General features: G+C 34.4%; 2 protein-coding genes across 4 annotated transcripts; one reads left to right on the top strand and one right to left on the bottom strand.

The window, feature by feature from the left end:
• The first annotated feature begins 943 nt into the window (after nucleotides 1-943).
• LOC146903070 (putative clathrin assembly protein At5g57200) lies at nucleotides 944-5,199 on the top strand. Of its 2 annotated transcripts, none has more exons than XM_085732761.1 (15): nucleotides 944-1,150; nucleotides 1,295-1,364; nucleotides 1,619-1,716; nucleotides 2,062-2,200; nucleotides 2,284-2,414; nucleotides 2,511-2,603; nucleotides 2,720-2,770; nucleotides 2,896-2,961; nucleotides 3,046-3,111; nucleotides 3,208-3,288; nucleotides 3,369-3,455; nucleotides 3,685-3,861; nucleotides 3,955-4,033; nucleotides 4,269-4,381; nucleotides 4,666-5,199. In XM_085732761.1, exons 1-15 carry the CDS (start codon nucleotides 1,061-1,063, stop codon nucleotides 5,071-5,073), a joined length of 1,749 nt encoding a protein of 582 aa, XP_085588887.1. In that variant the 5' UTR covers nucleotides 944-1,060; the 3' UTR covers nucleotides 5,074-5,199. The 2 variants fall into 2 exon arrangements, with proteins under 2 accessions (XP_085588887.1, XP_085588888.1); XM_085732762.1 differs by having other exon boundaries at nucleotides 3,369-3,446.
• Nucleotides 5,200-5,928: 729 nt separating this feature from the next.
• Nucleotides 5,929-11,179, bottom strand: LOC146903071 (uncharacterized). 2 transcript variants are annotated; one of them, XM_085732764.1, is made up of 5 exons: nucleotides 10,662-11,179; nucleotides 9,879-9,982; nucleotides 8,904-9,080; nucleotides 6,459-8,320; nucleotides 5,929-6,328 (listed from the first exon to the last, which is right to left on the bottom strand). In XM_085732764.1, the coding sequence occupies exons 1-5, from the start codon at nucleotides 10,874-10,876 to the stop codon at nucleotides 6,176-6,178; spliced, it is 2,511 nt and encodes an 836-aa protein (XP_085588890.1). In that variant the 5' UTR covers nucleotides 10,877-11,179; the 3' UTR covers nucleotides 5,929-6,175. The 2 variants fall into 2 exon arrangements, with proteins under 2 accessions (XP_085588890.1, XP_085588891.1); XM_085732765.1 differs by having other exon boundaries at nucleotides 8,803-9,080.
• Nucleotides 11,180-13,059: the final 1,880 nt, after the last annotated feature.

The raw sequence follows: 13,059 nt of genomic DNA on the forward strand, positions 1-13,059 counted from the left end.
TCCCGCAAAGTGATGTAGTGACCCACCCGAAAAATTTAAATAATTCAATTATAGGTCTATTTTGCGAGGCTTTAAGCAATTTTTCAACGGTTAATTTTAATGGCCCACCCTAACTTTTTTTCTTAGCTCCGCCACTGCATTTGACTAAAAATTCCCAATGATTTCATTAGTCATTCATACCCTCAAACCAATTCAACAACACTTCGAAAAAAAACAAACCCTTGAAAATTATTCTCAAGAGACATACAATAGGCATACGTAAAGAATCCATTGCTATATCTAGTATCAAGACAAATAATAGAAGAAACATGATGTGTAACAAATGCAATGTAAATGGATTATTTTCATTTTCACTTGCAATTATTACAAGTAAAGAAACTCAAACTATGAAACTTTTCTATTGGATTGGATTCTAAACGTAAAATAAAAATGCTATATAAAAATGTAAAGGATAACAAAAGCCAACCGCTAACAAACAGCAACACCGATGCGCAGAACTGCGAAACAGAAACGCGCAGAACATCAAAACAAATCTATATTCATTCTTCTCTTTAAACTTGGTTTTTATAGAATTATAATGCATTGTGCTTATCGATTGAACTAGAACTAGGCTACCGTAAAAGTTACATTTTACTCGTATCAAATTTAGTCTTGAGACTCCTTTGTAAATATGAAATGAAATATTCGTTAAATATTTTAAGGAGGTTGGTTTAAATTCCACGCTGTAACATGCATGTAACCATTCAAAAAATTATTAAAAACCATTCAAAATATTATATAGGCATATTAGTAAATTAACATGACCAAATCCGCATACAACCGGTTGAAATATATATATTGACATAAATTAGTTATTAGTTAAGGTTCATGCAAACAAAAACTACCAAAATACCCTTTTCTTCGGTGGTATTTTGTTTTTATTATTGGAAAACGATACAGTAACAAAGAAAAGAAGAAGAACAACAACAAGATTGTAAGAAGAAGGACAACAAGAAGATTGTTTGTTCCTTCTTCTTTCTTTGTTTCCCTCCTTGATTCCAAATTCAATAACAATTGATGAATGGGAACGTTCCAAACATGGAGAAAGGCCTACGGAGCTCTTAAAGATTCCACAAAGGTTGGCCTAGCCAAGGTCAATAGCGAATACAAGGTTGATATCGATATATATATTATTTCTCTATGTATCTCTATTTTCATCACCAATTTTTATTTTCTAGCCCAATATTCACATTTTTATTTTCCTTCTTTATTCATTCAAATGAATTGTATGTGTTTTTTCATTTTGTTATCATAGGAATTGGACATTGCAATTGTAAAAGCTACAAGTCACGTAGAATATCCACCTAAGGAACGTCACGTTCGAAGTGAGTTTTCAAAATTTGTTGAATATATATAAAAATGATTATGCCTATTTCAATTTCATCTTTCCAATATTTGAAAAATTTCTTGATGGAGCATTGGTTGATCAACCTATTATGTTTGTTAATTTTCCATGACATTGCCTGCGTTAGAAGAAATTAGAAATGAAAACAATACAATAGGGCCAAATTGGAATATTAAACTTATTTGCTATTCCAATATTGTGTTAATTATTTCTCTCTTTTGCCCTTCTTTGCAGAAATATTCTATGCTACATCAGCTCACCAACCAAGGACAGATGTATCTTACTGCTTACAGACCCTTTCCAAGAGACTTTTAAAGACCCGAAATTGGATAGTAAGTCCTTTTCATACTTAATGTAGGTTTGTGTACACCGGCGGTGAATTTGACATAATTACAGTGAGCCACTGTAATTTTGACAAAATTTATTCTTTCGAGCTTTAACAAATTGACTGCATCACCGTGATTTCAAACATATACTAGTTTGGCATCGTTTCAATGCACTAACAGCTAAAGAAAAAAAGTTCAATTCTTCTTTCTTTTAATATGATATGTAGTAAAAAGTTTTGTGCCTATGTCAGAAAAGTGTAGGTAAGGTTTTTGTTATGCCTGCATTCTTCGTGTAATATATTTTTGCTCTAAAGCATTTATTTGTATGTTAACTGAATAATGAAATTACAGGTTGCCATAAAGACATTGATTGTGGTCCATAGGATATTGAGAGAGGGTGATCTTAGCTTCAAAGAAGATCTTGTAAACTACTCACACAGAGTACGGTTTCTGCGAATTTCCAACTTCAAAGATGACTCAAGCCCTCTAGGTAAATTAATTGGTTTTATGGATTAATTATTTTGTTATTTGAATTTTCTTGCATGTCATGCCTAATCAGATTCCTCTATGCAGCTTGGGATTGTTCTGCATGGGTTCGAACCTATGCACAATTTTTAGAAGAAAGACTTGAATGTTTTAGAATTTTTAAATATGACATCGAGTTCGAGCGTTCAACAAAATTATCATCGCCGGCTTCAACTAAAGTGTGTACTTTTCCCTCAATTTTAATCACACGCTATATGTTCAGTGCAAATTTTTGTTACTGTTTTCAGAAAATGAGTAACTTTCAGCTTTGACAGACACATAGCAGAACAACAGTGTTGACTAGTGATGAGCTGTTGGAGCAGTTACCGGCGCTGCAGCAACTTCTTTACCGACTTGTTTGCTGTCAAGTATGAGTTTTTATAAGAAAAAGTTAGATTTGGAATCTGCATGAAAAAATTGTGCACTTTTTTTTGTGCTTAGATAACATATTAACATTTAATTAATTTGCTTTAATATATTGCAGCCTGAAGGAGCAGCTTTCAACAATTATCTAATACAGTATGCATTGGCCTTGGTATGAATATTTAGTTTTTACTTTTTCACATAATAAAGAAACATAGCAGTTTTAATAAGTACTGTTTTAAAAAAATGATGTCATTTCTCTAACAATACTTTTTCTTGTATGGAAATATCATTCAGATTTTGAAAGAGAGTTACAAAATATATAGTTCCCTCAATGATGGAATCATAAAACTTGGGGATGTGGTAATGTCTAGCTATCTCAGTTTAATTTTTTATTTTGATCACCTCGCTTGAATTTTGAATGGTACTAACTAATGAAAAATGCAGTTCTTTGATATGGCAAAACACGACGCCATAAATGCTTTGCATATATATAAAAGAGCTGGCCAACAGGTTCATAATGATGTTTTACTTAACACACATACTTGTTGTCCAAATTGAATTATATTTATGCTTAACAATTGATGATTATTTTTGCTATGTATGCAGGCTGAATGTCTTGCTGATTTCTATGAATACTGCAAGGGATTAGACCTTGCAAGAAATTTTCAATTTCCAGTTTTGAGACAGGTTCTTTGTTGGCTGTTAATAGTTATATTTCATTTTAACATTAAATAATTTGTGACTAAGTTCTTTCCTACAATAAACAGCCACCACCTTCTTTTGTTGCCACAATGGAAGAATACATTAAAGAATTAGCACCTACATCCGGCAGTGTTAAGAGCTTGGTAATAAAAGTAATAGCTGTTGATACAAATTCATAAGATATGCTTATCTATTCTGCATATCGATTTTGACGCACTATAGTTTTTTACTAGTCATTATCGTTACGTTTTTACTACAAGTTTTTTATCATTACATTTTGCTTAACAATCTTGCATCTATGTTTTAGTTCAATTTCTTCATAAACTTTCATGTATATCCCCAATGTACATGTATGTTAATAAAGGTCATTTTTAACATCAGGATCAAGAAAATGAAGAACAACCGAAAGAAGAACCAGAAGAAAAAGAAACTAAAGAGCCTGAAGTAATTGAGGAACAAGCTGAAGAAATCAAGGAGGAAGAACCTGTTGAAAAGGAACAAACAGAGAAGGCTGAACTTCCTCCTTTGATATTGACTGATGGTTATGATGATTTTCTGGTATACTTTGGTTATAAACTTATATGGTAATGGCTTTCATGTTTGTGAAATTTGGTTTGTTAGAAAATATAATATGCTGGTTCACCTTTGCAGGGTCTAAGTGAAATAAATCCAAAAGCTCAAGAACTAGAGGATAGCAATGCTTTGGCACTTGCAATCATACCACCTGGTGGTAAGGCCTAGATTATATGATAGTTGATTAAGAAGTATACGCTTTTATAGCGGCTGCCCCTGTGTGATTGAGATTACAATTTGCTTCACTATGCTAGAATGAAATTCATTATCTAGTCTTCCGGATGCTCAAATAATTACAAAATATGCTTGTTTGGATTTCCATCATTTATTTAACCATGCTTTTTTGTTGTTCGATACTTGATCCAATTCTAAGATTTTCTTACTTTATGTAGGAAACAATTCGAACAATCTTGCTTTGACTGATATAACTGGAACTACCGGTTGGGAACTTGCACTTGTTACCACGCCAAGCAACCACACCCGCCAAGCGTCAGATCAAAACATGGTTTGTTTTACAACTTCATCACTTGCTATCATATAAGTTCACACACTTCAATACCAACATAAAGAGTTCTGTTTGGAAATAGTTTTTATGTGCACACACTATACATACTCAAATATCAAATTACTACTAGTATGACTGTAAAGAAAAGCTCATATTATATAATGTTGCATTTAAATCATGCTGAAGTTCTTTTCGTATTAAGTTCAATGAGGTTGCAGACAATCCTTTAAACCTGTAAGATGAGAACATTGATGTTCACTCTCTTCCTTCTTATGTTGAGTCAGGCTGGTGGATTTGATAAGCTATTGCTAGACAGTTTGTATGAAGATGAAAATGCAAGGAGACAATTTCAACTCCAAAATGCAGGTTATGGATATGGGGGAACGGCTATACATAATCCGTTCAATAGTTATAATCAGCATGATCCATTTGCAGTATCGAATAACGTAGCGCTTCCATCTAACGTACAAATGGGATTAATGTCTCAACAACAAATGATGTTCCAGCAACAGCAAATGATGTTCCAACAACACAACACAATGATGGTACCTTACCAGCAGCAGCAGCCATATACTCATTACCCTCAACAGATGTCAGTTATGCGTTCTTCTAATCCATTTGCAGATCCTTTACCTGTACCTAGCTATTCTTATGGCTCCATGCCCCACCAAGGGAGCTACAATATAATGTAGATTTCAGTCTCTAAGAAAGGATGTATTGTTTGTTATTTGAAGCAGGGTTAATCCAAGTCTTGCCTGTCGATGTTACATATAATGTACATTTTTATTTGTAACCATCAATCATTTATTTTTCATTGAGCCTTCTTGGTTGCACACTTGCACCCGCTCACATTAAATGGTTAACTTTTCTAAGTAAAATGCCAAGAGTAAAGGTCCAAATAGAAACTAATAAGGACAGGAATAAAACTCCATTAACAATTATTCAAAGCCCAATGATTCATTAACCTTACTAAATCAACCTGACAAAGTGTACTCAATGTCAGTGATGGCTTAATAGGCCCCTTGAATTGCTCAAAATTCATGAAAACAAACATTAGGAGTTAGGACCCAGTCGGCTTTTTAAGCTAAAAAATGTCTAGCGGGAGTTACGGTTGGATGGGATGAGCAATTCTGAGGAACCTATTGAGCAATCTCAATGTCACTGAACTCTACCTACAGTTTGGGGGGTCAAACCATTTAAGTGCCTTGTGTATCCAAGTTCAAGGAATTTGTGGTCAAGATTAGTCAAGAATGTAATCTAAGTGCCAATAAAACTTACAAAAGTGCCAATAAAACTTAAATTTCCATCTAAAAGCAATCTTAAACTCTATCATTGTCAAGATCAAACTGCCCATGTTTCAACTTCGTAATTTTATTCCAAAATACATAATTAGAAAACCAGTCATTCAATGTCGATTTGGCTGTCCAAGTTGTGACTTTGTAGTCGTAGTAGGAAATTTAAATCCATCAGCGTCGTCAATATCAATAATTTAATAGCAGTAATAGTAGTTTAGGATTGATTTTTGCATCCTCCGAACACGAAAAACGAGAACAGGAAAGAATCATCATAATTTATTTCATTACATGTAACATGAATACATGTATTTACATATTCATCCCTCTAAACATCTGCAAACTTTATATTCATGAATTGCAGAAGTAAAGCAGACGAATGACACTTTTATATTATCACTGCTAAAGAAACACTTGTATATTATTACAGCTAAAAATCGTAATTACAAATTACAAAAAATATACATAATATATACACATGTCGACCATTGTAAGGTTCGTCTCACATCTCAGACAAAAGGTTGCTAATTTTGCGAAGCTCCTTGAGAGCTGACATGGCAGTAACCTGCCCTTTGCCAACCAAAACATTTTTAGACGTACTATTATCCAATGAAGTTCCCTGACCACACTCTTGTTGGAAAGCAGACTCAATCACCTGTTACACAAACACACAGTCCTTAACATAACTTCTCTGAAACGTAAGTTCAGGATTTACACATCACGTTATTGTCAGTTCACTCACCAACTTGTTTTTAAATTTTAGTGACTACGAAAAAGAACTTTACCTGAATATGCTCAAGCATGGACTGCCCAATATTCTTTAAAGTTCCCATCACATTCTGGTCAGCAGAATCTCCATTAAAATTAACAGTACTGCAAAGATCACCAGCTGTAGAAGAGGAAGCTGTATTACTTTGATCGTTATACTTGTTGGTGTGTTTTACAGCCTCAGAAGCAAGTACTCTTTTCTCAGACATCAACTCACCATTATTACGACCAAACTTCCAAAGCCATTGGAATTTATTCAGTTTTATATTCCTAGAAAGTGTGGCCGAATTTCCTGTGGAATCATTATTGCGCCCTGCCACCGGAGATAGGTTGCTCTCAGGATGATCAGAGATTGGAAGAGGTGAATCGATGGGACTGCTATGTGAAATTTCATTAATTTCATCAAGGGATAAATTAGACCCAACACTACTTTCCTGTGAGACATTTTCATGATATTTGAACTCATTAGGAGAACTAGCTAGGCAGAATGAGTTTTCCTCGCTGCCGGTGTTTCTGCTAAGACATCTATCATCAGCACCGTAATTGTTGCTTATGTCAGAGCCATCATCTTGTTGCTCTGCCTCAACTGCTACAGAATGATTATCCTGCTGGCATAATGTTTCATGACAGCCGAGATTTTCTATATCTTCTTCTGACCCAAGTTCCTTGGATAGATCTTCTAACAAACTGCGCTTAACAGATGTCTTAGATTCCTTTTTACCACTCTTGATTGTTGACGAAGATGGTTCAGATACTGTTCTTTTTAAACTTAACTTTACCTTTTCTGTCCATCTATTTTTCTGAGATGGAATCTGCTTTTCTACTCCATCTTGTTTAAGTTCTTCAGCACTATGGACAACTCTCCACTTTTCTTCCCAGTAGCTATTATCAGGTAATAAACTCTTAGGAGTTTTTGGTGAACCTGATTCACATGCAATGGTGGTAACAGATCTTGTAATAACTGATTTACCCTTGTTGTTATATTCTACAAGCGCAGGTGTCGAGGATGAAATTTCAGTACTTAATGCAAGAGTCTGCAAGGATTTAGCTTTCTCTATTAGTTTTTTAATGTTTGTGTTCTCTGGGAAGCTTAATAATCTCTGGAGACAGGTCGTAGGATTTTCAGTTGCAAGAAGCGAAGATCTTATATGAAGTAACATTGCCACAGCAATAGCTGAGATAAATGCTCCGCGAGATGAATGAAAGATCCTAAAACAAGTGTCTGTGTTGTCCTCTGCATGCTTTTCCATTTTACTATTATCTGATAAAAATATTTCATCCCAGACGATCAAGAGGTTGTCAAGTGAAAATTCTCGTCCAAATAAAACTCTCAACCAGCGTAGAGCAAAGTACTGTGGTTCAACCCCGAGATCAACGAGATGGCTATACAGAGATGAATCCACATGCGACAATAAATGATACAATGCAGCAGAAGCTTCAATTACAGGTGGCAAACCAGTATGGGACCCAGCAACAGGAGAATAAGAGAAAAAATCAGCCATTGCAACTGAACCGTGAGCCCCATTCATTAAAGCTTCAAACATACAGTAAGCATCATGCTCAATAAATTTCTCAGATAAAACAATGCCCAGTTCACCTTCAACCCCATAAGCATCACTTAGCAACACAATGGTCTGTATCTTAGGATCAAGCTCATCAAGACTCTTGATTTTCATTCCTTTTCCGTGAGAACCGATTTCGTCATCCGTCAAGTCTGAAGATTTTTTAAAATCAAAGCTGTAAGAAAGATCATTCTCTTGACAAAAGAGACCATCAAATCTGTCTGTAAAATGATCTTCATAAAGTTTTCGAACTTCTGCAAGGCGCTCCACATCAACTTGGAGAACATAAAGCAAAGGAGCAAGCAACTCGTGCATACCTACAAAATAAATAAAAAGAAGCTCATTAATGTTGGTTCAAAATTCAAATAGTTGCATTTGCATAACATAAACAAGTTATACGGAATCTGGAAGCCCAAGAAAGGCAGTTCATAATTCATCAAGTATCAGGTTCGCCAACAAGTTAATCATTTAATGTTCAGTAATTCATGAACCTTTCAATAAAGCAGATGCAGGTTTTAACATTTTATTCATACAGATAATATGGCAGTGGTCAACGCAAAAGTATTTATAAACTTGTTGCCATTAAAGATTATATGACAAAAATAGTAACTAAATCCCGTTTCCAATAGTGTAGAGAGCATGAGATTTGCAATGAGTAAATCATATGAAGTGCCGTTTTTTACTAGTTAACTAAAGCTTTCATTCAATTAGGCGTGCTAATGTGCTAAGGCTAGTTATATAGGGTTGCAATAAATGAAAAAAGTTCAGAAAAGCGAACCAATTAAGCACGGTTACTTACCGAGTTAGAAGGAAAAGTAAATACCATCCCAAAGTGAGCAAACGTATTTAGGAGGAAGGTAAACATATTGTGTGTAACTGTTGCTTGGCTTAGGAATTTACCTTGTCTATAACCACACTCGGGATGTCTAAGACACCATAATAATAAAATCCGTCTCAATATGCCTTGGCACCCTTTTGTCTGGAAATAGTTGCCATGTTCTGGGTATAAACGTGATAAATCCTGATCCACCATCCTCTCCAGCTCTGCATTGTGAAAAAAGCGACCCCATGTACTATCTGCATATAAAGAACATTTTATTGTCACCACAGATGGAGCCAACGGAAAGAGAGGGTTAGATAAACTAGATAAAAATCAACTTGATAGTATTCAACAACTTAAGCCGCGTTTACTTTCTGAAAACATTTTCAGTTTCATTTTTAAAATCTACATTCGTTTTAAATTGCTAACAAGGAGATGGAAGACTCGTGTGGTGAACAATTATGATAGAGAGAATATGGAAGACAAGTTTTAAAGAATGCATTTTAAGAAACAATAAAACAGTGTTTTGACCTTTCAAAATTTCTGAAAATGCTAGATTTGTTTTCAAAAACGGTGAGGAAAATACTTGGTCTATATTCTCTACGATTATTAGTTGAAGTGAAAATGAAAACTGAAAACATTGGAAGTAAATGCCCCTTAGTTTCTTATCTTCTATTATGCTCTCTCATCACACCAAGCATTTGTTGATTGCCATTATTGTTTAGCTTAACCTTCTTGTGAGTGCAGTTGGCACTAAATAAGCATGTGGTATCACTAAATTCCTCCCGGAAACATAGTTTGATATAAATTATGGAAGTTGGAACGTAGAAATAAATATATAATCTGGTCGAAAACAAATAGATGGATAATGGAGGATTGAGCTCTTGTTAAACCTATCTCATGAAAAGTGCAAGAAAACAATATACATCAGCACTACATAAATCTAACTTGCTCTATACTGAGTAAATAGGAATTTATGGCAGTATAACGGCCAAATGCTGGAAATAGATTTATCCAGATGACATAATGGGGTGTAAAAATTTGCAATGATTTACTTGGATTTTGTGAAAGCGGGTTGTCCATGACAAGATTTGGTGAACTACTTTCATCCTTTGTAACGTGGGGATCAACCAGGAGCCGCCCTCTCAAACTAGCATACCTGACAGGATTAGAAACATTAAATTACATGTCAAATAAGCAAGAATATCCAAAAATAAAATGCAATTGGATCATACGTGACAGACATCAAGAAACACCAAGTTCTATTAACTCATTATCTCTCAAGATGGCAACACTCCACATGACGAATAAATCAACGCCAAATGCCCAAATCTATACGATCGAAACAAACAACACTCAAATCCCAAATGGAAAAACAAATTTCTATTCATTTCTGCTATTGAAACAACAATACCTTGATATAAAATGATATTGATCCGACAGAAAATCAAATAAAAAAGTAGTATTGACTTTAACTTGATGTATAGAGATCAACATTCTCATTGTCAACAAAAAAAAAAGTATTTCCATGTATTGTGCTTGTTGAGAGTTGAAAATCATTCATAATATTGACCAATCATAAAAAAACAAAAACAATTACATGTATAATTGTATATGTTATGCTTATCACCAATAATAGCAAGGAACTTGGGTTATTTTAAGCTAAAAAACCCATCAATAAAGCTCTGAACTTTGCACTGAATCTAAGCAATACAATTATCCAAATACCATAAATTGGATTAAAACATGTGAGAAAAAATGGAAATAATTTACATCCTTCTATAATTGGATCAAAACAAAGACACTATAAGGCATGGTTACCAAGTGAATTGGCTTACCTTCTTCGAGAATTAGCGGTGGCACGACGAAGATCATCAACGGAAGTTGAAGATGAAGAAGATGGCAAAACCCCAAGATTTATACGCCACTGCAAACCTCTAAGATCATCGAATAAACGATTCTCCGGCACCGGTTCCTGAGAAATGGTGCCGGAGATTAAAGACGAAACCGATGCTGTTTTTGACAATGGCGGATCCAACAGAGCCGGTGGCATGATTTTCCGGCAAGCGTTCACCGACCCAATTGCTTAAATGCGAGCTTTGGAGAAAACAATAACAATAAAATTGGTCGAAATGTTTGAAACACGACACCATAAAATGAAACGAAAAGCTTCAATTTGTGTATATACCGGGGAACAAAGGTTAAATTTGAGTTGGGAATAGGTAAAAATTGAAGATTTAAGGAAAAGAAAAGAGAATTGAATTGTGTAGGAAGAAGGAGGAGAGAGAAAAATGAGAATGAAATGAAGAGAATGGGGGTGGTCGAAATTACGTGGCGATAAATGATTGGTAGACTTGCTACAATGTTTGTTCTTGCCCGTTTTGATTGTGAAAGGAGAGAGAAATGGAAGAGACCAACAGAGAAAGAAATAATACCACGTTTTTCCTTTTCCTTTTCTCTTTTGACTAGGAACTAGGAAAGAAAGAATACAAGGTTGTTTGGACATGGGAAAAGGGAAGAAAAATCATATTCTCTCTTTTATCCTTTCTTACAGGGAAATGATAATAAGTGCTTCGAGGCTCTCTTGTCAATAGTGGTCGCGCCGTCCGATATAGCAGAAAAAAATCAGTCGGTCCTAACTGCGATGGAGCATGTCATATGTGAATAGTCGCCAAAGCGGCTTGCTATTTAGCAGTGTGGAGCAGAGTCAATGCTGCCAAAGCAGCCGCTACACACACACCACGCAGAAAGACAATTTTGCCCATTACTTTAAATTGTTTTAAGGACTTTTTTTTGTAATTTTTGAAACGTTAACTTCGTGAATTTTAAGTAATGTATCTTAGTATTTCTTTTTGAACAATATGGTGTTTTAGTATTAAATATATTAGTGTTCGTGTCACAAAATAGCGTCCCGCTTCCGCGCCGCATTTTCGCTTTGACAACATAGCTTTATGGATATTTTTTTTAAGGGTTTAAAATAATAAGATTTTAAGAAAAAATTATTGTACCTTCCTTCAAAAAAATGAAAATGATTGTATTCAATGTATTAGAAATTTAAATATTTATTTTGTTACATAAATAATTGGAATAACTTCTTTATTTAGAGTCCTTAAAGAGTATCTAATAGCGCTCGTTAGCAAGACCCTTTGTTAAAATATACACTCAAGAAAAAGAAAAGGTGTTTGTCTATTTGACCAGATGGCATATTCTAGTGTGAGCAAAGCCAATTATATCGCCCAAGTTTAAAATTAGATGATGTGTTAGTATCGTTTTAATAAACTTTAAAGGAGATGAGTGTGATTTTCCCTAAATTATTTTGAATTTATGTGGAATTTTGTTTTCGAAATTTCTAAATATATTTTGAATAAGAAAGAAAGGGACACATATGGAAGCGGTGCTTCAGTTCTTTGAAAGTATTAAGAAACTAAAGAGAGAAATAGAAAGCATTGTATTGTTTTTCAATGCATCAAAATGTTACAATAGTGATGAATCATACTTATAGGCAAGCTTTAGACTAGGATAACAAGCGTGATAAATTTGCATATGATTCTAGCTATGTAACTATATTACAAATTTACAACCAATTCTAACTACTTCTAGTTGTAATGTCGGATGGCAATGAGCTATTAATACCTGTAATTACTTATGTGGCAAGTTAGTTAAGGTTAGATGAGTTAGCTTGCTTCTTTCTTCCTTTATAAGAAAGGAAGACAATTACAAATTGTGATGCAAAGACAATTCAAATGCATCATCCTGTGAATAAAATCATACATTCATATCTCATAAGACAATTGAATAGATCAACACATCATTTGTAATAACAGTACAGAACACCCCCCCCGCGCACCCCCCCCCCCCCCCCCCCCCCCTCTTTTATATGTAATACTTAATTTTGTAAATTGACCAAATGATTTCATAAAAAAAAGTTTCTTTTATTGAAGACAATGATTAAGATGCGATATGAAAATAAAACTGAACAATCCATGGTGGTTTTTATGTTAATATATCTAACCACCAATTAGCGTCTTTAGGTTCTCCTTTTTTCTTCATCTTTGGACCAAATTTTTTATTATATTTTTGGTTGATAGACAAAATGACAAGAGTCGTTAGAAACTTACATACAAGTGAAGGAGCCGGACTTCAAACTCCGATCACGACGTTCAACCTAATAATTTTGGTCAGTTAAGTTAGGACTTGTGGACTCTTCAAACTAAATTAGTTTAAATAGTTTTATTC

The sequence above is a fragment of the Medicago sativa genome, chromosome 8 (assembly GCF_051527215.1).
Source record: "Medicago sativa cultivar Bolivia chromosome 8, Bolivia_mono, whole genome shotgun sequence".
Classification (NCBI taxonomy): Eukaryota; Viridiplantae; Streptophyta; class Magnoliopsida; order Fabales; family Fabaceae; genus Medicago; species Medicago sativa.

Excerpts from the sequence above, each read along its gene's own strand:
- LOC146903070 (XM_085732761.1), top strand. The coding sequence starts at position 1,061 with ATGGGAACGTTCCAAACATGGAGAAAGGCCTACGGAGCTCTTAAAGAT. Across the intron at positions 2,201-2,283 it reads AGATGACTCAAGCCCTCTAG|CTTGGGATTGTTCTGCATGG; the intron begins GTAAATTAATTG and ends TCCTCTATGCAG. Across the intron at positions 3,289-3,368 it reads AATTTCCAGTTTTGAGACAG|CCACCACCTTCTTTTGTTGC; the intron begins GTTCTTTGTTGG and ends TACAATAAACAG.
- LOC146903071 (XM_085732764.1), bottom strand. The coding sequence starts at position 10,876 with ATGCCACCGGCTCTGTTGGATCCGCCATTGTCAAAAACAGCATCGGTT. Across the intron at positions 9,983-10,661 it reads ACCGCTAATTCTCGAAGAAG|GTATGCTAGTTTGAGAGGGC; the intron begins GTAAGCCAATTC and ends TAATCCTGTCAG. Across the intron at positions 8,321-8,903 it reads CGAGTGTGGTTATAGACAAG|GTATGCACGAGTTGCTTGCT; the intron begins GTAAATTCCTAA and ends TTTATTTTGTAG.